Source organism: Chiloscyllium punctatum, chromosome 36 (assembly GCF_047496795.1).
Source record: "Chiloscyllium punctatum isolate Juve2018m chromosome 36, sChiPun1.3, whole genome shotgun sequence".
NCBI lineage: Eukaryota > Metazoa > Chordata > Chondrichthyes > Orectolobiformes > Hemiscylliidae > Chiloscyllium > Chiloscyllium punctatum.
The window spans coordinates 22794541-22821021 of record NC_092774.1 but is presented as its reverse complement, the minus strand read 5'-3'; the positions used below and the strand labels follow the sequence as shown (position 1 = coordinate 22821021).

At 46.6% G+C, this 26481-nt stretch overlaps 2 protein-coding genes and 1 non-coding gene across 4 annotated transcripts in view; all 3 read right to left on the bottom strand.

Annotated features, from left to right (window-relative positions):
* LOC140460037 (uncharacterized) overlaps positions 1-6558 on the bottom strand; it is a 38096-nt gene extending 31538 nt beyond the window's left edge. Inside the window, exon 1 of the mRNA XM_072554444.1 lies at positions 6459-6558. Coding sequence (XP_072410545.1) covers positions 6459-6558 — 100 coding nt within the window. The remainder of the gene's footprint in view (positions 1-6458) is intronic.
* Positions 1832-1905, bottom strand: trnan-guu (transfer RNA asparagine (anticodon GUU)). The gene has a single exon. It is a non-coding gene; the product is annotated as a tRNA-Asn (tRNA).
* A 2450-nt stretch (positions 6559-9008) lies between the features above and the next one.
* LOC140460244 (uncharacterized) overlaps positions 9009-26481 on the bottom strand; it is a 52238-nt gene continuing 34765 nt past the window's right edge. The window contains exon 3 of one of the 2 annotated variants that reach the window (XM_072554677.1): positions 9009-10993. In XM_072554677.1, the coding sequence (XP_072410778.1) occupies positions 9770-10993 (1224 nt within the window). In that variant the 3' untranslated portion in view covers positions 9009-9769. Of the gene's footprint in view, positions 11492-26481 lie in introns of both variants that reach the window. The other variant, XM_072554676.1, reaches the window with a different exon arrangement.

Below are 26481 nucleotides of genomic sequence, written 5' to 3'. Positions count from 1 at the left end.
TCTGGTTCTGAAGTGCAAATTCTGTAAAAAGAAATACTGATAAAGCTTTAACTTACTTGCTGTTTTTACAGACTGCCCCACTGTCAATTCTAACTAATTAGATCTTATGTCTTATTTGAATTTGAATCACAAACTTGAAAAGTAGGCATGTTTCATTTGAAGACGAATGAATCAGTTTGAATGCAACCTTATGGTAACATCTCTGCCTCAGGTACAGAATGGTTTCGAGCTGAAAAAGCAAGAGTCTGCTCCTAGCTTAGAAAATATTCAAGGTTGAATATTGAAGAGATTCTTGCACAATGTGTCGGGAAGCCATTTTATGATTGAACGTTTGCCCTCCTTACTAAGAAGCCGTTTTATAAAAGAACTGTATCTGACAATGTGAGCTGTGCAAGGTTATCTTGTGAACTCTCCAATTAGCTGAGACTGGTACCTCTTTATGAGAGGAGTTTATCTCACGAGCAGGTTCCCACCTCACGAATGGGTTAGGGTCTGTAGGAGTAATTAGTCAAGCTTCACAGATCTGTCAATTAGCTTTTCTTCCTTATGAATTATTGGTGATTGTTTCTTTTCCACTCCCAGGAGCCACAGTGGTTGAGGCGTTGAGTTGGGGAGAATAAAATGTGCCCGTGAGCAGCATGTGGGGCTCTTTCAGCTTCCCCTCATCTGACTGCGCTGTGAGTTGACTCCGATGTTCTCAGGGACATGTACTGACGCGAGACAGTGAAAGGATTCTCATTCCCGCAGATCGGGAATTCAAACCGTATGCCGGCTTCAGGACAATGAGAAGATTAATTGGGGTGTGTGAAGAAGCTGTGAGCTGCATTTCAAACAGGTCAGTGGAGTCAGATGCATCAACCATTGTGCCCCGGCCCTGTGCGTATCTAACGCCACCATGCTGCAGAGTTCTGACGTTAACACGGACATGCGCAGCAATGGGTTCATTCACAAGGTGAACAACCAAAGATAATCACCGTCACTGATTCCCTTCCACAGGCCCAACTTTGTGAAGCAGTATCTTTCACTGGCGAAGAAACACCCTTGTCCTCAGGTGCCTGCTTCATTTCGATCACGATTTCAAGCCCCTCACTCTTCTAGTCTCATTTCCAAACACTTTGCTCATAGCCTCAAAAGAAGCTCTGCGGGTATCGGCTTGCTCCACCCGAACAGGCAGTGGGTTGCAGATTCCCACCAGTCCCAAGTTGAGTGAAATATTTTTCCCCCTCCACTGATTTGAATCTTAAAGAAGAAGCCGGGGAGCAAGCTCCCTTTCTTTTCGACGACATTTCTCATTTTGTACTCGGCAGGGTTCACACCTGCGTGGGGAAACCGCAATGGATTTCATGTACATCGCATTAACCACTCGGCCCACGAATACAGAACCACACTGACAGCTTGACTTCCCAGGTCTGTCTGCCTATGGAGCTGAGAAAGAGTGAATCATCGCAGAGTTTGTTTGAATCCAATCACTTCACAGTGATTCGAAAGGGTTAAATATCTGCACATGGTGTTTGCAGATATTTAGGTGGTTCACCCCAAAAGATGAAATGAACTTTCAGTCAGAAATTGCAGGAGGAACTCAGCAGGTCAGGCAACATCTGTGGAAAGAGAATCAGAGGCAACATTTCAAAATTCTGTTTTCACCGACAGGTACTGTCAAACCTGTCGAGTTTCTCATTTGGTCTGGTCTTCTCAGCATACGCAGTCCCTTACGTGAAACATTAATTCAATTCCGAAACCCCTTTATGGAGAAGAATTCCGCTTAGGGAACATTTTCCTGACCCCATTAAAAGCGCACAGCTTCGAAGCCAAAGAAGGGCAACGAAGACACCGCCCCTGGGTGGGTTCGAACCACCAACCTTTCGGTTAACAGCCGAACGCGCTGACCAATGGCGCCACAGAGACAGGCGCTGACGAGGGCTGCACCATCGCTTCGTGATTTTATAATTCAGCCTCCCCGCCGAGAATTACAATTGTCGTCTATCAGTTTTACTTTTCCATAATCAAGCCTGGGAGATGTGTTGTGGAGATACCGGGGACAGTCTGCAGACACATCCATGTCACGAGGAACTAGCTTTCTTACTCCGGGGCCGGCGCCCTTCCAGCCTTTCAGTGTTTTGCCTGTTCCCGAGTTCTCTCATTGGCTCGCAGGGGAGAAGGGGTTTGAATTCCTGATGTGCAGGAACGACAATTCTTTCAATGTCTCAGATCAGTTCATGTGCCGAGAACATCAGAGTCAACCTCCCGGCCTCTTCAATACGGGGACGGTGTCTGGACTGTCTCTGCTCAATCGGACCGGTCATCTTTCATTCTCCTCGCAATCCGCTTCCCAAAGTGTTTCTAAAGGTTCACAAAGCTGGAGACTGGGATTTCTGTTTTGCTTCATGAACATTTGCACATTTTTTCCATTTCCTAACTGACAATATTTTGCCAAATTCTCTTCCCTTGCCTCATGTCCAGGGATGAGGAATTTCCATTCTGGGGAGACATTCCCAAGGTTGAGAATGTTCGCTTTGGAGCAAACAACGATAACTGGAGATTTCCTGGGGCCGTTGGTCATGATGGGAGAAGAAGCGGTGGGAATGGGCAGATTAATGATCAGAAGAACCAATTGCCACTGACCAGAGTCAGTTACCAGAGGACAGGGATTGAAGTTCTTGAATGAAAAGCAGCACTTGTGCCTAATAAACACAGAGAATACTGCAGAAAGCCAACGGGTCGAGTAGCATCTGTGGAAAGGGAAACAGAGCTGACGTTGTGAGTCTGGTCCGTTGTTTGTTCAGAACCCGAGTTTCCTGCATGGCAATCAATTCCCAGACATGAGAAAACGGGTCTTTATTGAGACGGGTTTTGTGAAGTTTGAGCGATAATGCAACCAACAGGAAGTCATTTAAAATCGCCAGCGAAGAAAGCATAGCCAGCAGGTTACCACCCTGGGCGGGGGAGCCCCAAAGGATCTCTACGCCAACACCTTAAGTGTTCGGCCACAACTACACGCCCAAAGTTGTGCTCTAAACTTTCTCATGGAATACCTCTAACAGGAAAGGTGAGTATTGGGCTTATCCTGTCCGCACCATAGCCCCAACGTTTCCTGTTCCCCTGGATTTGATCAGGACAGAGGAGGCTGATGGGAGATCGAATTGAACTAAATACATTGATGAGAGATAGAGCGGGTGGGAAGGATCCATTCCCATGCGTAGAGAGATTAATAATCAGGGCCGAAAATAAGGAGCCACTTCAAGAAATTTGGGGTTCATTCAGCAAAGCTAATGTAGAACTGTTCATAGAAAATTGTGATGAAAGTCTCTCGAGTTATTTTGATGAGAAGTGTTGATGATGCTAATACAATCGATAGGATGAACGTAGATTGGTAAATGTATTTGGTGACAGTTCTGTTCTAGCCCTGTGAGCGAAACCTGGATCTGAAGGAGTATAAGGGACATTAACAACATCGATCTGAAACTGGACACGTGACAAGAAACAGAGCCATCATTAACAGTTGGCTTTTGAACTAGAGAAGCTTTCTCGTGAAATTAGCTTGAGGCTTGAGGTATGCAAGGCCAAGATAATTTAGGTAAAACACGGAAACGCTATCCTCATTCACAGACAGTGAAAGGATTACAAGACACAAATTAAACATTTTCGACAAATGATACAGGGAACTGGGAAGATAAGTATTATAAACTGTGAACAGCAAAGTTCTGGAGCACAACACTTACATTCAAAGACCGAAAACATCCAGGTCCTGATTAATCAGATTGCATTGTGGTGCTTTTTTGCAAAACAGCCACTTGCAATGTCCTACAAAAGAGTGACAAAACCCATCCCTCTCAGCCCAGGATAGAAAATCCGAAGGGATGAACGTTTGCTGATTTTCTGAAGATTCACAGAGCTTAGACTGGGTTTTGGTGATTGTTTCTTTTCCACTGCCAGTAGCCGCAGGGTTTGAGACATTGAGTTGGGGAGAATAAAATGTGCCCGTGAGCAGCATGTGGGGCTATTTCAGCTTCCCCTCATCTGACTGCGCTGTGAGTTGACTCCGATGTTCTCAGGGACATTTACTGACGCGAGACAGTGAAAGGATTCTCATTCCCGCAGATCGGGAATTCAAACCGTATGCCGGCTTCAGGACAATGAGAAGATTAATTGGGGTGTGTGAAGAAGCTGTGAGCTGCATTTCAAACAGGTAGGTGGAGACAGATGCATCATCCATTGCGCCCCGGCCCTGTGCGCATCTCACACCACCATGCTGCAGAGTTCTGACGTTAACATGGACATGCGCAGCAATGGGTTCATTCACAAGGTGAGCAACCAAAGATAATCACCGTCACTGATTCCCTTCCACAGGCCCAACTTTGTGAAGCAGTATCTTTCACTGGCAAAGGAAACACCCTTGTCCTCAGGTGCCTGCTTCATTTCGATCACGATTTCAAGCACCTCACTCTTCTAGTCTCATTTCCAAACACTTTGCTCAGAGCCTCAAAAGAAGCTCTGCGGGTATCTGCTTGTTCCACCCGAACAGGCAGTGGGTTGCAGATTCCCACCAGTCCCAATTTGAGTGAAATAGTTTTCCCCCTCCACTGATTTGAATCTTAAAGAAGAAGCCGGAGAGCAAGCTCCCTTTCTTTTCGACGACATTTCTCATTTTGTACTCGGAAGGGTTCACACCTGCGTGGGGAAACCGCAATGCATTTCATGTACATCGCATTAAGGACTCGGCCCACGAATACAGAACCACACTGACAGCTTGACTTCCCAGGTCTGTCTGCCTATGGAGCTGAGAAAGAGTGAATCATCGCAGAGTTTGTTTGAATCCAATCACTTCACAGTGATTCGAAAGGGTTAAATATCTGCACATGGTGTTTGCAGATATTTAGGTGTTTCACCCCAAAAGATGAAATGAACTTTCAGTTAGAAATTGCAGGAGGAACTCAGCAGGTCAGGCAACATCTGTGGAAAGAGAATCAGAGGCAACATTTCAAAATTCTGTTTTCTCCGTCAGGTACTGTCAAACCTGCCGAGTTTCTCTTCTGGTCTGGTCTTCTCAGCATACGCAGTCCCTTCCGTTAGACATTAATTCAATTCCGAAACCCCTTTGTGGAGAAGGTTTCAGTTTGGGGAACATTTTCCTGACCCCATTAAAAGCGCACAGTTTCGAAGCCAAAGAAGGGCTCGAACCACCGACCTTTCAGTTAACAGCCGAACGCGCCGACCAACTGCGCCACAGAGACAGGCGATGAAGGGCTCTGCACCATCGCTAAGTGAATTCATAATTCAGCCTCCCCGCCGAGAATTTCAATTGTCGTCTATTAGTTTTATTTTTCCATAATAAAGCCTGGGACATTTATTGTGGAGATAGCGAGTCCTCCAAGCATTCGGGGTTAAAAATCACACAACACCAGGTTATAGTTCAACAGGTTTAATTGGAAGCACTAGCTTTCGGAGCGACGCTCCTTCATCAGGTGATAGTGGAGGGCTCGATCGTTACACAGAATTTCTAGCAAAAATTTACAGTGTGATGTAACTGAAGTTATACATTGAAAAATTGATTGTCTGTTAAGCCTTTCATCTTTTAGAATACAGTGATAGTTTCACTTCTTTCATTTGTAAATCACAAAACCCTTTTTTTAAAAGGTACATTCTCGAGTTCGCTGTTACCAATGGTGATAGCTAGACAATATGTTGAAGGTGTTAGGCCCCTGTGTTCTCTGTCTATGACCTGATGTTTAGATTGTTATCTCACTCTTTAGATTAGAATCAGAGTTTTACATAAATTCATGCAGTTTTTGAGCTCAGAGTTCTACATGAATGGATGCAGCTTTTGAGCAAAGGGCAATGTAACTCTGCAAGTACAAATTCACCCCACCAAGTATATGTGTGCATGTGGGTCTTTGTCTGTGTGTGTGTGTCTGTCTGTCTGTCTGGGATGGGGGTTGTGAGTGTGAGAAAGTGTGTGTGTGAGCGTGTGTGTAATTAAGTAGTAATCATGACTACTATTGACACCACTAACCACTGGCTTAAAGTGGAGAGGATCTCCAAGAAGATTGCACATATCGACACAGACATCAAGTTTCTACAGGAATACAGGCAAGATCCCGAAAGGATTACGGATCACGAACCCACTTAGGTCGACCTACAACACAGACTACGCAGAGAGACTTTGCCACTGCACCTCTCGTAAACCTCTCCATCATCTCATACACCAACTCTACAGCAGGCGCCACAACCTTGAAATTCAGATGGAGTCCACACTCAGCCTGCACACAGGATACATCAGTACAATTATGTGACATTGCCAAACAGACAAGGTGACAAAACTACATCACGTACATACACGCCAAGAACAAAAAACTGGAGAAGCTTGGCATTCTTACCAGTAATAGCAAAGCCCGCCCTGAAACCACAGTAGACAACATTATCACTGCGGGGAAGTCTATTGTCAACTTATCGGACTATACCCTTCGACCGGAAGAGATTGAAGTCCTGAGGAGGGGTCTCAACTTCTGCCCCACCACCAAAATGGATCCGTTGGTCCTGGCAGCAGACACAGGAGTTCATCAGACGAATGAGACTCCGGGAATTCTTTCAAGGTGCCGGCAGTGATCCCACTGATGAACTGGAACAGTCATCACAGGGATCTGTAGAGGAGCGACCAAAGGAGGTGTCAACATGGACCCCACCGGAGGGCCGCTGCCCTGGGCTTGACATGTATGCTCAAACCGTCAGGAAATATTATAAATGCCAGATTCTTCAGCCGTACCCACAAGGTAGAGCAAAACATCACCCGTTCACAGCGCAATGCCATCCACGCTCTCAAAACCAATCACAAAATTGGCTCCTCCTTTATCTGCTGGTTTGATGACATTGTCATTCAGAATAGATCAGATTACTGCAAGGAAGTGTACCGACAACTGAACAACTAGGAACACTACAGGCAACTACCAGCTGATCCGACCAAAGAACACACCCGAGAATCAAACACACTGATCAGAACTTTGGACCCAGTCCTTCAGAGTTCCCTACGCACCCTCATCCCACGTACTCCTCGTGTAGGCGACTTCTACTGTCTTCCAAAGGTACACAAAGCCAACCGGGACGTCCCATCGTGTCGGGCAATGGGACCCTATGTGAGAATCTCTCTGGCTATGTGGAAGGCATCTTGAAACCTATTGTACAGGGGATCTCCAGCTTCTATCGCGACACTACGGATTTCTTACAGAAACTCGGCACCCACGGACCAGTCGAACATTCCTCATCACAATGGACGTTTCCACACTCTATACCAGCACCCCCCACAAGGATGGCATCGCGGCAACAGCCTGGAAAGCTAGTCCAATTAAACCTGTTGGACTATAACCTGGTGTTGTGTGATTTTTAACTTTGTACACCCCAGCCCAACACCGGCATCTCCAAATCATGGCCACCAAAAGAAAGTTGTGATGTGTAACTTCCGTGCAGTCAGGATCCTGCGCATTTTCTTCCTGACACCGGCAGTATGCGCTCTGGCGATGCTGACAGAATTTAAGTGTCCAAATGCCAAGTGAAGTAAAAATAGGGGAGATTCACAACTTTTTTCCCCTGGTGATATTTACCTTTCCAACATGCCTCATGAGTTTATAATTCGAAATAAGGTCACCCGTCAACCTGTGGTCGTCAGTAAGGTGACCAGAACTGTACTCGGTGCTCTAAACGTGGTCTCACCAATATTGCAAAAATCCTGTACAACATCAACATGCTGTCCCAATTCTTACACTGAACGGCTTTAACAATGAAAGCAAGTGTGCTAAACGCCTCTTTCACCGTCCTGTCTACCAATGATGCAACTTTCAAAGAATTATGTACCTGATTTGGAGATGCTGGTGTTGGACTGAGGTGTACAAAGTTAAAATTCACGCAACACCAGGTGATACTCCCAACAGGCTCATTTGCAAGCACAGCTTTTGGAGCACTGCTCCTTCATCAGGTGGTTGTGTCTTATGATCCTGCTCCACAAACACCCAATGAAGAAGCTCGTGCTTCCAACCTGATGATGTGTGAATTTTTACTTTATGTACCTGAACTCCCCCACCCCACGTCTCTATGACGACGTAGGGCCCTACCATTAACTGTACAAGTCCTGTCCGTCCTTGTTTTAGTAAAATGCAACTCCTTGCCTTCATCTGTTAATCTCTCAGACACACCCAATACTCACTCCGTCTCACAGGCTTATACTCCATCAAACACACACTTCATTAGCATGCATGCATAAACTTGCATGCACACACAAGTCTATGGAGTGAATTTGCATTTGCAGATATATTCAATTTTGCTCAAAAAGCACACAAACTGCAGGCAGTCAATCCATGTAATATTTTAAAAATTCCTATTTTGGTTAATAGAACCAGTCTGATTCAAGATTGGGATATTGACTCGAACCTCACACATTTTTTGCAGTGTCTGAGCTGAGATGTCACCTATTTTTATAAAACCTTAAACCATCTCGAGAAGATGAATTAAAAATAGTTTCGGGGTTTACATATTAACGAACTGAAACCTGCAACCCATGGTAAAAGATGAAAGACTAATCCACAATCTAGATTTGTACAATATATCCTATCAGTTGTTGACACTGAGCTTTTGTTCTAAATTCGGTGTTTTATGATCCTGTTCCACAGCTCCCTAATGAAGGAGCAGCATTCTGAACTAGTGCTTCCAAATAAACCTGTTGGACCTTAACCTGGTGTTGTGTAATTTTTAACTTTATCCACCCTAGTGGACACAGCCCACACCTCCCAGCACTGCCAGGAAACTGTACAATGCCGATGACATGATGTAGTACCTGCAGTCCTGAAAAATTTACAATTTCTAACAATACTGGCTACTCATTCACTGCTGCAACTGAGACACAACATCGGAAACATAATACAGGAGGTTATAAGAAATGAGCATAGCAGGTCAGGCAGCAGCCGAGGAGCAGGAACATCAACGTTGCCCAAAATGTCGATTTTCCTGTTCCTCGGATGCTGCCTGACCTGTTGTGCTTTGCCAGCACCACTCTAATCTCCAGCATCAGCAGTTCTCACTTTGACTTGTAAGAAATGAGCAGTTTTAAAACAAAAACCTGTTGCAGTTCAAAGCTCTCAATGAGAGTCAGCTCGGTGGGAAGTTCAGGTAATCTTTATTGCGACCCAACTTTGTTACAGCTTCAGAAGCTCACAGCAGAAAGGCGTTCAAAAAGTAGCAATTTTTTAAAAACAGCTCAAGGTCAAAGTGCACACACCCCCTCCAACCCCTCACTTTCTTCATTATTGGTCACCACCAAGTTGTCCCTCTAATTGGATCCTTGGTGCAGCCTTCATCCAGAGGAAGTATTGCCTCACTCAGCAATTTCAACCTGTCTCCTAGTAAGTTGGACGGGCAGTGTAGAGTCAACCACATTGCTGTGGGTCTGGAGTTACATGTAGGCAAGACTGGGTAAAGGATGCAGCTGGGACGACTGAGTGAATCCTCTCCCACAATGACAGTTTCCTTCCCTAAAAAGGAACTGAGTGAATCAGATGGGAGTTTTCTTCCACCCCCAGCCCACCGTCAATGGTTTAATCATTAGATTCTAACCTCCAGATTTCGGACCAAATTCCAAATCCACCATCTGTCGCGGTGGGAATCGAACCCGGGAGCCCTGGAATTGGGTTGATAGTTCAGTCGGTAATGATGGCCGTTAGTCCTTCAATCCCCCTGCAATGGCACGTGAACTCACAGGTGGGAGGAGCGGATGAAGGCCTTCCTGCACTCAGTGCAGCTGAAGGGCCTCTTCTGCCCTGTGGACCCGCCGATGGGTCAGCAGGTCGAAGGAATTGCTGAAGGCCTTCCCGCACTCAGGGCAGCTGAAGGGCCTCTTCCCTGTGTGGATCCGCCGGTGGGTTAGCAAGTTGGAGGCCTGGGTGAAGGGCTTCCCGCACTGGGGGCAGCTGAAGGGCCTGTCCCCCGTGTGGATCCGCTGGTGGGCCAGCAGAACAGAGGAATGGCTGAAGGCCTTCCCGCACTTTGGGCAGCTGAAGGGCCTCTCCCCCGTGTGGACCCGCCGATGGGTCAGCAGGTTGGAAGCCTTGGTAAAGGCCTTCCCACACTCGGGGCAGCTGAAGGGCCTCTCCCCTGTGTGGACCCGCTGGTGGGTCAGCAGGGCGGAGGCCTGGGTAAAGGCCTTTCCACACTCGGGGCAACTGAAGGGCATCACCCCCGTGTGGATCCGCCGGTGGGTCAGCAGGTTGGAGGCCTTGGTAAAGGCTTTCCCGCACTCAGGGCAACTGAAGGGCCTCTCCCCTGTGTGGACCCGCTGGTGGGTGAGCAGGTTGGAGGAATTGATGAAGGCCTTCCCACACTCGGGACAGAAGAACGGCCTCTCCCCCGTGTGGATCCGCCGGTGGGTTAGCAAGTTGGAGGCCTGGGTGAAGGCCTTCCCACACTCAGGGCAGCTGAAGGGCCTCTCTCCTGTGTGGACCCGCTGGTGGGTCAGCAGAGCAGAGGAATGGCTGAAGGCCTTCTCGCACTTTGGGCAACTGAAGGGCCTCTCCCTTGTGTGGATCCGCCGGTGGGTCAGTAGGTTGGAGGCCTGGGTAAAGGCTTTCCCACACTCAGGGCAGCTGAAGGGCCTCTCCCCTGTGTGGACCCGCTGGTGGGTCAGCAGGGTGGAGGCCTGGGTAAAGGCCTTTCCACACTCGGGGCAACTGAAGGGCGTCACCCCTGTGTGGATCCGCCGGTGGGTCAGCAGGTTGGAGGTTTTTGTAAAGGCCTTCCCGCACTCAGGACAGCTGAAGGGCCTCTCCCCTGTGTGGACCCGCTGGTGAGTCAGCAGGTTGGAGGAATTGATGAAGGCCTTCCCACACACAGGACAGGAGAACGGCCTCTCTCCCGTGTGGATCCGCCGGTGGGTCAGCAGGTCGGAGGAACTGATAAAGGCCTTCCCACACTCTGGGCAGGAGAACGGCCTCTCCCCGGTGTGACTGCGCCGATGAATCTCCAGGGCAGACGGGACACAGAAACCTTTCCCACAGTCGTCACACTTCCACCGTTTCTCCACGGGACAGGATTCTTCAGGTTTCTCCATGGCCAAAGCTTCAGCCGCACACAAACGTGTGTCCAGCCCCTCCCCGGCGTGAATTCCTCTTTCTGGGCTGTACACCTGTTTCAGGCTCCACTCTCCGTGTACTGCAATGGTAGGGTCTCTCAGCCAGTCCTACTGATGCTGAAAACGTACTCAAACAGGAACCACAAAGCTTTGCTCCTTCTCACAGAATCATAGTTGAAAACAGTTGCGATCCCGATGGATTGAGTGACTATCAGACATTGACGTCAAAGTGAGGACTGCAGATGCTGGAGAGTCAGAGTCAAAAAGTGCAGCGCTGATAAAGCACAGCAGATCAGGCAGCATCAGAGGAGCAGGACAGTCAACGTTTCGGGGAGAAGCCCTTCATCTGTTAATTTTGAAACTTCCGTCTTCAGATCTTCAAATATTCTGTAAAAAGAGATTACAAAAGTCATCACTGTCAGTCCAGCGTGGGAATTCTGAACAAGCAATTCTACTTTTTGTGGAACATTCCTTTCTTTTCTTACTCCACAAAATTGAAAGCACCATCCCACTCTCTCTTCCCCTCTGCTCGCACTCCACTTTAACTAATTCTCCTGAAGTTGCTGATTCAGGATCTCACAGGGGCAGAAAAGCAAAAACATTAAGACTGACATCTCTCTGAATTTTGGATAACTCCATCTGAAAGTTAATATCTTTCACAACATTGGAATACTGCTGAGAGTGCACAGGTCTGATTTTGGGAAGCAAAAGGTTTGTGACAATCCCTTCTCTTCAGAGAATCGCCACAGTGTGGAAGCAGGCCACTCGGCCCAAATATTCCACACTGTCCCTCTGAAGGGTAACCCAGCCACACCCATTCCCTTACCCCTATTGCTCAACATTTACCCCCTGATTAATGTGCCTAACCTGCACGTCCCTGGGCACTATGTAATTTAGCATGGTCAATCCATCCTAACCTGGGCAAAGTTAAAAATCACACAACACCAGGTTATAGTTCAACAGGTTTATTTGGAAGCACTCGCTTTCAGAATGCTGATCCTTCGTCAGGTGACTGTGGACGAAAAAGATCATAAGGGTGGTACAGCAGTTAGCACTGCTGCCTCACAGCGCCAGAGACCTGGGTTCAATTCCAGCCTCAGGCAACTGTCTGTGTGGAGCTTGCATTCTCCCCGTGTCTGTGTGGGCACCCTCTGGGTGCTCTGGTTTCCTCCCACAGTCCAAAGATCTGCAGGTCAGGTGAATTGGCTATGCTAAGTGGCCTGTAGTGTTCAGTGAAGGGGTAAACGTAGGGGAATGGGTCTGGGTGGGTTGGTCTACGGAGGGTCGGTATGGACTTGTTAGGCCGAAGGGCCTGTTTCCACACCAAGTAATCTAATCTAAGACACAGAATTAAAAGGAAAACATTCTAGTGTCCTGCCACTGAAATGCTGTATTGAACAAACCTGGGTTATTAAGTTTTTCATCTTTTGCAGTTATTATTACTATGTAAATCCCAGAAATTCTTGTAGGTCACTTTCTCAAGATAACTTGATTTTATGGCAAACTGTGACATCTCAGTTCAGACAATGCATTAAAGGTGTGAGGTCAGAGTCTGTCTGTGTCCCAATCTTGAGTCAGACTGGTTCTATTTCCAAAGCAGAATTTACAAACTATTACATGGATTGACTGCCTGCAGATTGTGCATTTTTTCAGCAAAATAGAATGTATCTGCATTTATCATTCTCCAAGTTCAAATTCACCCCTATGGACTTATAAATGTGTATGTGCATGAGAGAGAAAAAAAGTCCATTTCTGTGCTGTATATTTCTGTGCCTGTTTGATAACAGTCATGTTTGACTGGGGTGTACAAAGTTAAAAATCACACAACACCAGGTTATAGTCCAACAGGTTTAATTGGAAGCACACTAGCTTTCGGAGCGACGCTCCTTCATCAGGTGATAGTGGAGGGCTCAATCCTAACACAGAATTTATAGCAAAAATTTACAGTGTGATGTAACTGAAATTATACATTGAAAAATTGATTGTCTGTTAAGGCTTTTATCTGTTAGATTACAGTGATAGTTTCACTTCCTTCATGTGTAAATCACAAAACCTTTTTTTTAAAAAAGTTGCATTCTCGGGTTAGCATTCTCAGGACATGCAGCAGAGGAAAGTGGCCGAGCGGAGGCTGATAGCTAAGTTCAGTATCCATACGGAGGGCCTCAACCGGGACCTTGGGTTCATGTCACATTACAGGTGACCACCAGTACACTATACACACACACACATATACACACATACGCGCACACAGACACCCACACACACCCTTACAGACACACACACTCCCACATTCACCGCCTCACAGACTTAAGACACTCTGCACTCACTACACACACATACACTTTCTCACACTCACAACCCCTAACCCAGACCGACAAAGACCCACATGCGCACATATAACGGCGATTTTACTGCTCCTCGGATGCTGCCTGAACTGCTGTGCTCTTCCAGCACCACTAATCTAGAATCTGTCATAGTGACATGTTACACTCACTTTCCATCTGTTTTTACTGGGGCTTGTGCTTTTTACCCTCACTGTTTTTTTAATTCCTGTGCTGTTTACCCATACTTTTTTTAATCCTTGTGCTGTTTACCCTTGCTGTTACTTGTGCAATTGCTTAGGGTAGTGTGTAAATACTAGTGAAGGAGATTATGCACTAACATGTATATGTTACCCAGTCACTGAAGGGGCAGGACCTGTTGAGAATGGTTAGTAAAGCATGTGATGTACCAAGCCTTGTTAACAAGGATAGAGTTTGATATTTGTCAAAGTATACTTTTTGTTATTTAGAGTCATAGAGTTGTACAGCTCAGAAACAGATGCTTTGGTCCAACCCGTTCATGCCGACCAGGTATCCTAACTCAGTGTCGAGAGTGTAGTGCTGGAAAAGCACAGCAGGTCAGGCAGCATCCGAGCAGCAGGAGAATCAACATTTCGGGCATAAGCCTTTCATCACGAGGGTTGGTGGCAGGGAGGAGTGGAAGGGAGGGGGAAGGACTGGGAAGGGAGTTGGGGATGGGAAAGGAGGTTATTTGAATTGGAGAACTCAATGTTGAGTCCTCTGGGCTGTGGACTGCTCAGGAGGAAGGTGAGGTGTTGTTCCTCCAATTTGCGGCTTGGTTTGTTGTGGCAATGGAGGCGGCCAAAGATGGTCATGTCAGAAAGGGAGTGGGAACGGGAATGAAAATGGGTGGTGACTGGGAAGTCTGTACAGCCTCTGCAGACCTGGCTGCAATGCCTGGTGAACCATTCCCCAAGTTTACGCTTGGTCTTCCCAATGTAGAGAAGACCACAGTTGGCAAACACATGGCAAATGCAGAACCACAATGTGAAGTCATAGCTTTTGTTTAAATGGAGATGTATTCCGATGTGGAGGAAGTGAGAACTGCAGATGCTAGAGATCAGAGTCAAAAAGTGTGGTGCAGGAAAAGCACAGCAGGTCAAGCAGCATCCAAGGAGGAGACTCGACGTTTCGGGCACAGGCCCTTCAGCAGGAATGACGTGTGCGTGTACAAAGTGGCCTCAGCGTCCTCCTACACCAGTCAATGCCAGTCATCTGACAGATGCAGCAAGCAATCAGCAAGAGGAATTGAGTTCAGAATTGGGGATATCTCCCTGCAGTTCGGGGGTCCTTGAATATATTCAAGGCCGAGTTCATCTGATTTTGGAACAACACAGAAGTGAATGTTTATGGGGGAAGGCAAGAAAATGTTTTTAAGACCAGTACAGGACAGTTACAGAGTCAGACAGCACAGAAACAGACCCCTCAGTCCAACTAGTCCATGCGGATTGTGTTCTCAAACCAAACTAGTCCCACCTGCCTGTGTTTGGCTCATATCCCTCCAAACCTTTCCTACTCACGTACTTAATCAAATGTCTTTTAAAACATTGTAACTGTACCTGCATCCACCACTTCCTCTGGACATTCATCCCTCACATGAACCACTCTATGAAAAAACATGGTGCCCCAAAGACTTTTTAAAATCTTTCTCCACTCATGTTCAAAATTTGCTTTCTAATCTTGAAACCACCACCCGAAGGAAATGACACCTGCCATTCAGCTCATCTATTCCCCCCGCCCCCTAAAGATTTTATTAACCTCGATAAGGTCACCTCTCAACCGTCTGTGCTTCAGTGAAAAAGTCCCAGTCTATCCACCTCGATGTAGGTAGATCCATATCCAGTTATGACGTGTTCAATACTGGTGCAGGGTCAAAAGACCAAATGGCCGACTCCTGCTCACATTCTCTCTCTGTGTCTTGGACAGCAAGAGACCATAGGACATAGGAGCAGACATGAGGCCATTCAGCCCATCAGGTCTGCTCATACCATTCAATCGTAGCTGATACGTTTCTCAACCCTATTCTCCCACTTTCAGAAAAGTGAAAATCGAGGGAGTGTGTGGGATGGAGATATTTAGCTTCTAGGGAATAAGAAAGGAAAGAGAGTTCACTATAACTTAGAATTGATTGGATTGGCCGAGCAGTGGCAGATGCAATTTAATTTAGAGAAATGTCAGGTTTGAATTTTGGTCAAGCAATCCAGGCAGGACTGACACACTTCAGGGGAGTGTTGCAGAATAAAGAGACCTTGGAGTGCAGGTTCATAGTTCCTTGAAAGTGGAGTCACAGGTAGATAGGATAGTGAGGGCGGCATTTGGTATGCTTTCCTTTATTGGTCAAAGCATTGAGTATAGGCGTTGGGACGTCATGTTGTGGCTGTACATTATTTTGGCCTATTTTGGAATACTGCGTTCAGTTCTGGTCTCCCGGATATAGGAAAGAACTTGTGAAACTTTGAAAGAGGTTGGAAAGATTTACAAGACTGTTACCGGGGTTGGAGAGGCTGAGTAAGCCAGGGAAATTTTCCCTGAAGCATCGGAGGCCGAGGGGTAAACTCGTCGACGTTTATAAGGGGCATGGATAGGGTGAATCCCAAGGTCTTCTCCCCATGGTGGGGGAGTCCAAACTCGATGGCATAAGCTAGAGGTGAGAGGGGAAAGATTTAAAAGGGACCTAAGGGACAACGTTTTCATGCAGAGGGTGGCGCACGTATAGAATGAGCTGCCAGGGGAAGTGGTGGAGGCTGGTACAATGACAACATTTAGAAAGCATCTGAGTGCACACATAAATTGGAAGGGTTGAGAAGGACATGGGCCACAAGCTGGCAAATGGGAATCGATTGATTTCGGATATCTGTTGGCACGGACGAGTTGGGTCGAACTGTCTGTTTCCATGGTGGAGGACTCTAATCACCTTTGGTGAAAGCAGAAGTATAGTGTGAAGACTGGATTTTCAGAGTAACTTTCATAGATGCTTTGCCCTTACTGGGACCGGAAGAAGTTACAATGAAATCTTTCATTTCTGAGACAGCAAGCAACTAAATTAGTAAATCCGGGATTTTGGTGGAAAGTGGGAATTCGTTGCACTATGGGGATGAAGCCAAACCCTATCCAGTTATTTCTGCTGGTGGCCAAAAGATTTGGAAGATGGGATTTAGAACACAGATGAGGAGGAACTACTTTTCCCAGAGAATAGTGAATCTATGGAATTCTCTGCCCAAGGAAGCAGAAGAGGCAGCTTCATTAAAAATATTCAAGACACAGTTGGATGGGTTTTTGCATGGTGGGGAATAAAGGGTAGTTGGGATAATGCAGGGAGGAGAAGCCGAGATGATGTAAAGATCAGCCACCATCTAAACGATGGTGTAACAGGCTGGACGGGCCAAATGGCCTACTCCTGCTTCTCTTCTATGAAACTATAACCCTGCATTTCCCATTGGCTAGCCCACCTAACCTGCACATCCCTGGACACTCTGGGCAATTTAGCCTGGCCAATCCAAATCAAGGCTGGTGAGTGATGTGGAAAATGATCAGAGAACTAAAGAAAGGGACAACGAGAGAAAATATATCAGCAATCAAAACTGGATTCTAAGGATCACAAAACCTGAAACTAAAAACTGTGTGTCTGAATGTGTGCTGCATTGTAACAAAAGTGAATGAATTGACTGCACACATTGAAGAGAATAATTATGATCACAGACTCCTTACAGAGACCCGCCTTCAGGATGGCAGAAATTAGATTCTGAATATAGAGGTTTTAGTCAGAAGCTAGGTAGAGGTAGAGGGTTGACACTGCTAATCAAAGCACTGATCACAGGGTAGTCTGGTGCCAGCTCGGATTTCAGGTCCTGATTTCTCTGTCCCTTGTTGGTCTCCCTGTTCCCACAGAGCAAGATGTGTGTCTGTTCCCAGCTCTGCTGGATTTCTGCTGAAGCTCTGACCTCCTGCTACACCTTCCGGAACAATAAAACATTCAGTCCATTGAGACCCAAACCACAATTGACCAGCCTGTCAACCATCCAGACGTGGAGTGTAGTCATAGCAGGGTTAACAAGCAAATAAAATGAAACAAAATTAGAAATAGATAGGTGCTTATGTTTAATGTTTGTTCATTGGGAAGTGTATTGGAAAATTAACATTTATTGTGAAATCTATAAAAGCATAGGGGAACAAAGAAGTAAGGACCTGACTTTGCAGAGGGCAAGCATTGCAGACAGACAGAAAAATGTAAAATTAAACCGACCTAACAGTAGACTTTCAGGGCCAGTAAACTACTATATCAACAGAAAGTAATGAGAAAAATAATTCCATATATGGAAAGGAACTCTAATGTTCCAGGCTCCTGGCCTTGAGGTGTTGATAAGGAAAAGAGAATTATATTATAAAGGGAATATGGGAAAGCTCTCAGGCACCCCTTACATGAGGCGTCTTGCCAATGGATCGGGTCCCTTTGCAGAGGTTAAAAATAAACTTTTTCTTTGCTGTTGCTATTAGTCGAGTCGATTTAATTTGCATGATAGTAAACTTGGGGGCTCGCCCAGGACCCCGCAACTGGGGAAGATTCTGAAGATTCCCAGGAGGTGTAGGCGCCAGCGCCTTGAAGGACTTTCACTTCATCTCAAGCGCTAAATTGGCCCCTTTCGCGAGAGAGTTGGGAATCTGTGGATCATCCTGGCGCCGGGATCCGAATCAAATAGGTTCCAGGTAAGAGTCGTTGCTTAAAAAATCCTACATAGAGACTCGTTCTACGAGAATAAATAAATCAGGAGTAGGGTCCAGTGAACTCTCGCGCGGTACTAGAGTAAAACTCAAGGGAAAGTATTGCTGACTCTAGAGCGTTTAAGAAAGAGCAGGTTTAAGGGTGGTTTTTAGCCCTGGAACCACCACTGGCTGAGTTGGACTTGCCCGGATGCGCCCAATGAGAGGGACCCTCTGGAGATAAAAGTCATATTAGCAAAAAAAAATAGAGACAGACAGAGAGAGAGAGACAGACAGACAGAGAGACACACACACACAGAAAGAGAGAGAGACAGAAAGAGAGACGGACATTCCCAGTATGAATGGACATGACCAACATTGCAAAGTGTAAACAACAAGAAGGTGAGACAGTGTCCCAATACCTTCCGCGCCTCACTCTAATCCATGATGTCTGTCGTGGACTGACACCATCCGAGGACATAACAACGGCAGAAATCACACCGTATGAGGCACACCTGAGGAACAGCTTCATCAATGGAATGAAGGACAAAATAGCAAAAAAGGTAAAAGACACATTTATTACCTGGGACATGGGAAAGCTCAATTTGATAGAACAACACGCGATACATGCTGAAAAATTGCTGGCTCAAGAGAAGGATAAGCTCAGCTTGCTATGATGCAAACGGTCGCCCAGCCGTTGGAGGGAGATGCTGTGGGAAAAGGGAGAGGCAGAGGTGGAGGTCGCGGAAGAGGAAGAGGGGCTGGCTGAGGTAGATCTGGCAGGTACTTTGTTTGTGGAACAATGGACCACCGGGTGAGGCAGTGCCCACATAGACAGCCTCAGTCAACCCTGGAGGCTGGACAGCAGGGTGACTGATGGGGGAAGGCTAAGGTGGAGGTGGGCAGCCCACAAGGAACAGGTAAGCCTCTTTCCTTTATGCTTGGCAATGAAGACTCGCTTATGCTAATCTCTTCTACTAACCTTCCAGGCACTGAGCCATGTCCCACCTCCATAGTGAGTGCTGAGATTGCGGAGCGTGGACCATACATTCAGTATAACATTGATGCGTATACGATGATGCCTACCTCTATGTCACACGTGGAACGTACACCAGTTACCTTTTTGGTAGGTTCAGGGGCAACATATTCAGTCCTTAAAATCAGGCCAGTTCAGAGAGTCAACGCAAATAAAGATGAGTGGAAGGTTCCTGAACTCAATGGGTGCAGCAGGAGTTGTGATAAGAGAGGGGTTTACTACACCCCAGTTGTGCAAAACCAGTAATGGGGAAACATTCCAATTCTCAGTTTTGTTATTGGAATTCTGTCCTTTAAATCTGATGGCTCAGGATCTCAGTGAGACTGGGGTTGGATTTGCTCAGTATCCCGTCAGGCTAGCAGGTAATACGAAAGAATGATTTACCAGTGCAGGCTGTAAAATACAACTCACGACCCCTGATGTATGTCTATGAATGGTGATTAAGCCAGACAGCGATAAGATCAGTGAGCGATTCACTTGCCATGGAAGCAAATAACCAAGTTCATCCTATTAACACCGATTTTCTCACTGGAGATATGCTGCATTGCACAGCACACATACACCGCGATAGCCCTGACCAATCATATGGGAAGGATTGGTTCAGGAGATGGGTTAAACCAGATCAATTGTCATTGTGCGAATTTTATTGGAATGACTACAGATGTGCAGTCAGTGTGAACTTATCGAAGGTCTCTGGGACGGCAATTAGAGCCTAGCTTTTTGACGTGGAAGGCTCTTTTTCTCACGTGTCATTGGCGAAGGCGTCTGGCAATGGGTGGCAGGATTTGGGACCATGGGTACTAAAGGCACAAAAAACAAAAGATTGTGTCTTGAGGGACGATGTGGGTATCTGGTTCAGTGAAGATATGCGGACATAGAGGAAGAAACTAAATTGGCTAACTCAGGCAGATAGGGCAGTCCAGGTAACCCCGGCTAGCCCTGGAGAGCCTAGGAAGGTAGCTTTATACTATACTGGCATTTTCTTAAAGTAGAAATCTCGGACCCAAGATTGAGAAAGGTCCCTACGGAGTTGTGGGCAAAAGGCAAACATGACGTAGGGCTCATATCAGGCTGTGAACCCACACAAATAACCCTGAAGTCTGAGTATTGTCCTTACAGAGCATAACACCCATTAAAACCCAAGGCTATAAAAGGAATTACTTCAGTCTTTGAATCCCTCCTAAAGGCTGGAATGATAATCCCCTGTGAAAACTCACTAGCGAGAACCCCCATTTTTCCAGTCAAAAACACAAATATTCTGGGTGAACCAGAGGAATGGAGGTTTGTTCAAGACCTGCAGGCAGTCAATAACGTTGTTGTTCTGCGCGCCCCAAATGTTCCCAACCCCCATACTATATAAGCTCAAATTTCACCAGACAGTAAATGGTTCTCTGTCGTGGATTTAGCAAATGCCTTCTTTAGTGTACCGGTACACCCAGATAGACAATTCTGGTTCACTTTTTCATTCAAAGGAAAATCATATACCTTCACGCGACTTGGTCAAGATTACTGTGAGTCACCCCACGATATATAATGAGGGTCTCTGCAGGAGTCTGGATACTCTTGTTTTAACCCCAGAGTCAGCGCTTCTGCTGTATGTAGATGGTTGCTTAATAGCAGCACCAACAGAGGAACAATGTGAGAAAGATATCCTTGCATTGCTCTGCCATCCAGCAAGGGAAGGGCACAAAGCTAGTCTCGCAAAGCTACAATTTGTGCAACAACTGATGAAGTTCTTAGGTCACTTAATATCTGAACAAGGGAAGACCATTGTTCAAGCAATCCAGCAAATTCCAAAGCCTCACACGAAGAAACAATTGCTGTCCTTTTTGGGCATGTGCTCCTACTGTAGAATGTTTATCTACATTACGCAACCCTTGAGGCATCCCTAAATGACATAGCCCATGGCAAAGGGTCGCTAAGCCAGAGTCCGTAGCAGTGGACCCCAGAGGCCAAGAGGGCCTTTGCTGAATTGAAAAAGGCCCTCCAAAGTACACAGACACGGGGGATTCTGAATCCAAACAAGCCTTTTGTACAAACGGTAGATGAGAAGCATGGCTGCATGACATCGGTGCTGTTGCAGGATCATGGGGCAAAATTGAGGCCGGTAGCTTATTTTTCGGCAATACTAAACCCCATTGTGGCAGGATTGCCTAAATGCCTGCGAGCCATGGCTGCAGCTAAAAAGGGTGTTGTAGCGTCCAGGGACATAGTCGGCGATAGGGAATTAACCTTACGGGCCCCACATGCTGCATCTTTACTGCTACCCACAAGGTAGTCAAAGCGGGATCATTCCCTTCTCATCTGTCAGCACAAACAGCAGAGCTGATAGTCAAATTACATGCCTCAGTCAAGGCAAAGGGAAGGACAGTGAATATTTACACAGACAGCAGATATGCATTTGGGGTTGTACATGATTTTGGAACCCTATGGAAACACAGGGGCTTCTTGACCTCCTCTGGAAAGCCCATCACACACCCTGGCCTGATGTCTGACCTCCTGGAAGTGGTCCTATTGCCCAAATCACTCGCTGTGTTTAAGTGTGAAGCCCACACGAAAAATAACAATTCCATTTCTCAAGGCAAAGCAAACAGCAGCAAAGACAGCAGCCCAGCAGCCGCCAAGTGATCAGTTTGACGTGCGTATGACAAAACTTTGTACCCCAACAGCAGACATATGGGAGTTACAGTCACAGGCCACGCTGGAGGAGAAGCGTGAGTGGACAAGGGCAGGGTGCAGCATGAAGGAAGGGGTGTGGTGTGGCACCAATGATAAACACTGTCTACCGTGATCATTATTCCCATTCTATGCCAAACTGACACACGGTAAGGACCATGTGTCAAAAAAGGTCAGGGGGGGATGTACAACAGTATTGCGGCACACTGGTACACTAAGGGATTTACTCACTACTCCTAGAAATATTGTCAATGATGTGTTATCTGTGCCACTATTAGTGTGGGGAGGGGAATACAGATGAGTCAGGCAGCACACCCCCAACCCCAAAAACCCTTTGAACATTTACGGATGGATTTTATTGAACTAACACCCAGCTAAGGGAAAAGGTTTTGCTTGGTAATAGTTGGTATGTTTTCCAAATGGGTGGAAGCATTCCCCACGTCTAAACAGGATGCCAGTACCGTAGCCAAGGCTTTGCTAACTGAAATAATTCCAAGATGGGGCATCCCTGAAAGGCTTAGGAGTGACAATGGGACACCATTTGTCAATAATGCTTTACAGCAGACCAGTGATTATTCGGGAATAAACATGAGACAACACTGTGCCTACCACCCAGCAAGCGATGGGACAGTGAAACGACAGAATGCTACCCTAAAAAATAAATTGACAAAATGTTGTGAGGAACTAGGAGTGACATGGACAAAAACACTTCCAATTGTGCTAGTGTATATGAGAACTAGGAGGAGAGAAAGAGCTAATCTTAGCCCGTTTGAGATTTCGTTTGGTAGGCCGCCCAATACAGGAGTTGGCCCAAGACCTAAAGCAAGACAAATAACAGACCACTGTGGGGATGAGATGTTGTGTTACTGTATAAAACTCTAGACTTGTGTCTCAAATACAGAATCAAGTCAAAGCAGCACTACCCCAACCAGCAGAAGGGAAACTGTACGATCTAGAACCTGGAGACTGGATAGGGATGAAAGAATTCAGGAGGAAAAGCTGGAAGGCAAAGTGGTGGCTGGGGCCATTTCAAGTGCTCCTTACAACACAGACAGCTGTTAAGATCACTGAAAGAACCACGTGGATACACGCCAGCCATTGCAAATGTGTAGCTGGACCGGAGGAGACATCGGACGACACCAGAACCAAATAAGTGCAAGCAGTGAAACTCCGATAACCAGATTAGACTTATATACATGGGGATTGTAAGGTTGCTAGATGCCTCAGAAATTTGGGGCTGTCCCAGCTCACACTGTCAGTAAGCGCCCTGGCAGGACTATTCCCAAGGGCAGGGGCATCTGAGATACAGCCGCAGATGGTAATCATAACCAAGGGTGCTAAGGGGAACTTTAAATGTGACCCATAGCTGTTTAGTAACCAGGATGACTATAAATGGGATGATAAATATTTATGCAAGGATCCTTGTGTCCCAGTGACTGGCACTTAATAGTGGCCACCACGGCTACAGAGGCACCTGACACAGGAAATAGGTATTCTATTATCAAGGAAGGAGGTCCCAAGACACAGGTAATAATAACCAAGACTCAGAAGAATGATGAGGGTGTCTGGTGGTGTGGAATAGATAGACCCTTCTCCGACATTTATAGAAGGGTGAATATAGTGGTACAGTTCCCCACACCCCCAACCCGGCAGAAGGTCCTACAGAAGATAGTAGCACCAGTGCACGACAACCAAACAAACCAAATCATGGACATAACCCGAAGCAGGGCAAAGGGCATTAATGTCACACCAGAACCTAGAGGGAGTCAGCCGGGGCTCAGGAGCGAGTCTAACTCGGTAGTGGAATTGGCCCTCCATGAGATAAATGGTGTAAATGCCACGCCAGTCGGTTGGGAGGTGCGAAGGGCCATCGCTAGATGTGAAGGGAACAGAGCTTGTGCCTTGGCCCAAATACAACACCAGCGATTAGAGGTTGGTTACCCTTGTTGGATATGTTTGCACACAGCCCAATGGTGGACTGCCGAACCAATCACAGAGCCCGGCAAGAAATGCTAGCTGCCTGCTTCTGCGGGCAGCGACTGCCCTGACCCTGATAGGGGGAGCAATTAGGGCAAAACTCGCACCACCACCCGAACACAAGGCTAACTGCAGTCCAAAGGCAGACACGCTCCCGACCACAGCCTTCTATATAGTGGAAGGCAGGGGAGAAATGTGTATTTGCAGAAATCAGGGTAGACTCCATTTGGGGATCTCCCAATGTATTACGACATTGTACTTGAACAACGATTCTTGCTCAGCAACCTATGCAAATGGTACGTCAACATTACTTGTTCCTTTAATCAGTTATCAGACCATGATGGCGGGTATAATATGGGCCTGTGGAGAGAGAGGGTACCACCACCTCCCTCCGGGATGGAAAGGGTGCTGCTACCCCATGGTACTGTCCACTGGCACAACAGTGTTCATCCCAAAAGCTAGTAATGGGCAAACCCGAAGGGACGTGCCACTGCATTGGAAGGGGAACACACTCGCAGTCCCCTGGACTACACCAGGAGCGAACACTGGGTGGTCTATTCTCTTGGGAGCTGGGACAACATTGGCAATAAACAAGATTAATGGCGTGGCATATAGTATATTACTGTTAGCAAGTGAGACGGAGGAAGGTCTAGCACTCACCATTAATGAACTAACGGCAGTAAGGGAAGCAGCGATACAAAATCGATTAGTACTAATCATACTGATGGCAGAGAGAGGGGGCGTCTGCAAATTGTCATGTACCTCCTGCTGTTTTAATATTCCCGATGAGTCCCAGAATATCACTAGTGTGATAAATCATATGAAGGCGGCAGTAAGACCGCCTCCCCCAGCATATGACTCTTAGTTCCAACAGCTTACCACCCTTTGGGAAGCTTGGGGGTATTAGATTCTACACGCTCTACTAGTTGTAGGGATGGTCATACTGATAGTGCTTTGTATAAGGACCCTGCTTGTGTACCTGCCTATGGCGTTTGCTTAGGAGTGCAGCAGGATACCAAGAGGTAAAACGACCAGAGGTTCCACCGCAGGAAGACCTGATTGCGTGGATCCCACCATACAGTAATGTTGAAGTGTGTGACGTGTGAAAATGGGCTATGTACAGGGCACACCAGAGCAAGTGGCGATAACACCAGAAAACTGTGTTCCAGGTAGATGATGTTGGAGGAAAGGCCTGGTGCTCTCTAAGCAGATGATATATAGCTATCTGGCTCGGTATATTTTCATGTCATTGTTGTCATGAAATGGAAAATTAACATTTATTGTGAAATCTATAAAGGCATAGGGGAACAAAGAAGTAAGGGTCTGACTGGAACAAAGGGGATTACAAACAAACAAAAATGTGAAGGCAAACCGACCTAACAGCAGACTTACACGGCCAGTTAAACTACCATATCAGCAGCCAAGAAAGGAGAAAATCAACTCCATATTTGGAAAGGAACTTGAATGATCCAGGCCTCTGGCCATGCAGGAGCTGATAAGGAAAAGCGAATTATAGTATAAAGGGAGGATGTGAAAGCTATCGGGTGCCCCTTACATGAGGCATCTTGCCAATGTATTGGGTCCTTTTGCAAAGGTCTAAAATAAACATTTGAATCGAGTCGATTAGGGAGGGTGGTAAAAAAGGAGGGGGGGTGGCATTGCTAATTAGAAATGGTATAACGGCTGCAGAAAGGAAGTTTGAGGGGGATCTGCCTCTGGAGGTATTGTGGGCTGAAGTCAGAAATAGGAAAGGTGCAGTCACCTTGTTGGGTGTTTATTATAGGCCCCCCAATAGCAGCAGAGATGTGGAGAAACAGATTGGGAAACAGATTTTGGAAAGGTGCAGAAGCCACAGGGTCGTAGTCATGGACGACTTCAACTTCCCAAATATTGATTGGAAGCTCTTTAGATCAAGTAGATTGGATGGGGCGGTGTTTGTGCAGTGTGTCCAGGAAGCTTTTCTAACGCAGTATGTAGAGTGTCCAACCAGAGGGGAGGCCATATTGGATTTGGTACTCGGTAACGAACCGGGACAAGTGGTGGGCTTGTTAGTGGGTGAACATTTTGGTGATGGCGACCACAATTCTGTGACTTTCACCTTGGTTATGGAGAGAGATAGGTGCGCACAACAAGGAAGTTTTTACAATTGGGGGAAGGGAAATTACGATGCTGTAAGACAGGATTTGAGGAGCATACGTTGGGAGCATAGGCTGTCAGGGAAGGATGTGGTGGAAATGTGGGACTTTTTCAAGGAGCAGATACGACGTGTCCTTGATATGTATGTACCGATCAGGCAGGAAAGAAATGGTCGTGTGAGGGAGCCTTGGTTGACGAGGGAGGTTGAATGTCTAGTAAAGAGGAAGAAGGAGGCTTACATAAGGTTGAGAAAACAAGGTTCAGACAGAGAAGTGGAGGGATACAGGATAGCCAGAAGGGACCTGAAGAAAGGGATTAGGAGAGCTAAGAGAGGGCATGAAAAATCCCTGGCGGATAGGATCAAGGATAACCCCAAGGCATTCTATGCGTATGTGAGAAACCTGAGAATGACGAGAACGAGGGTAGGTCCGATCAAGGACAGTGGTGGGAGACTGTGTATTGAGTCGGAAGAGATAGGAGAGGTCTTGAACAAGTACTTCTCTTCAGTATTT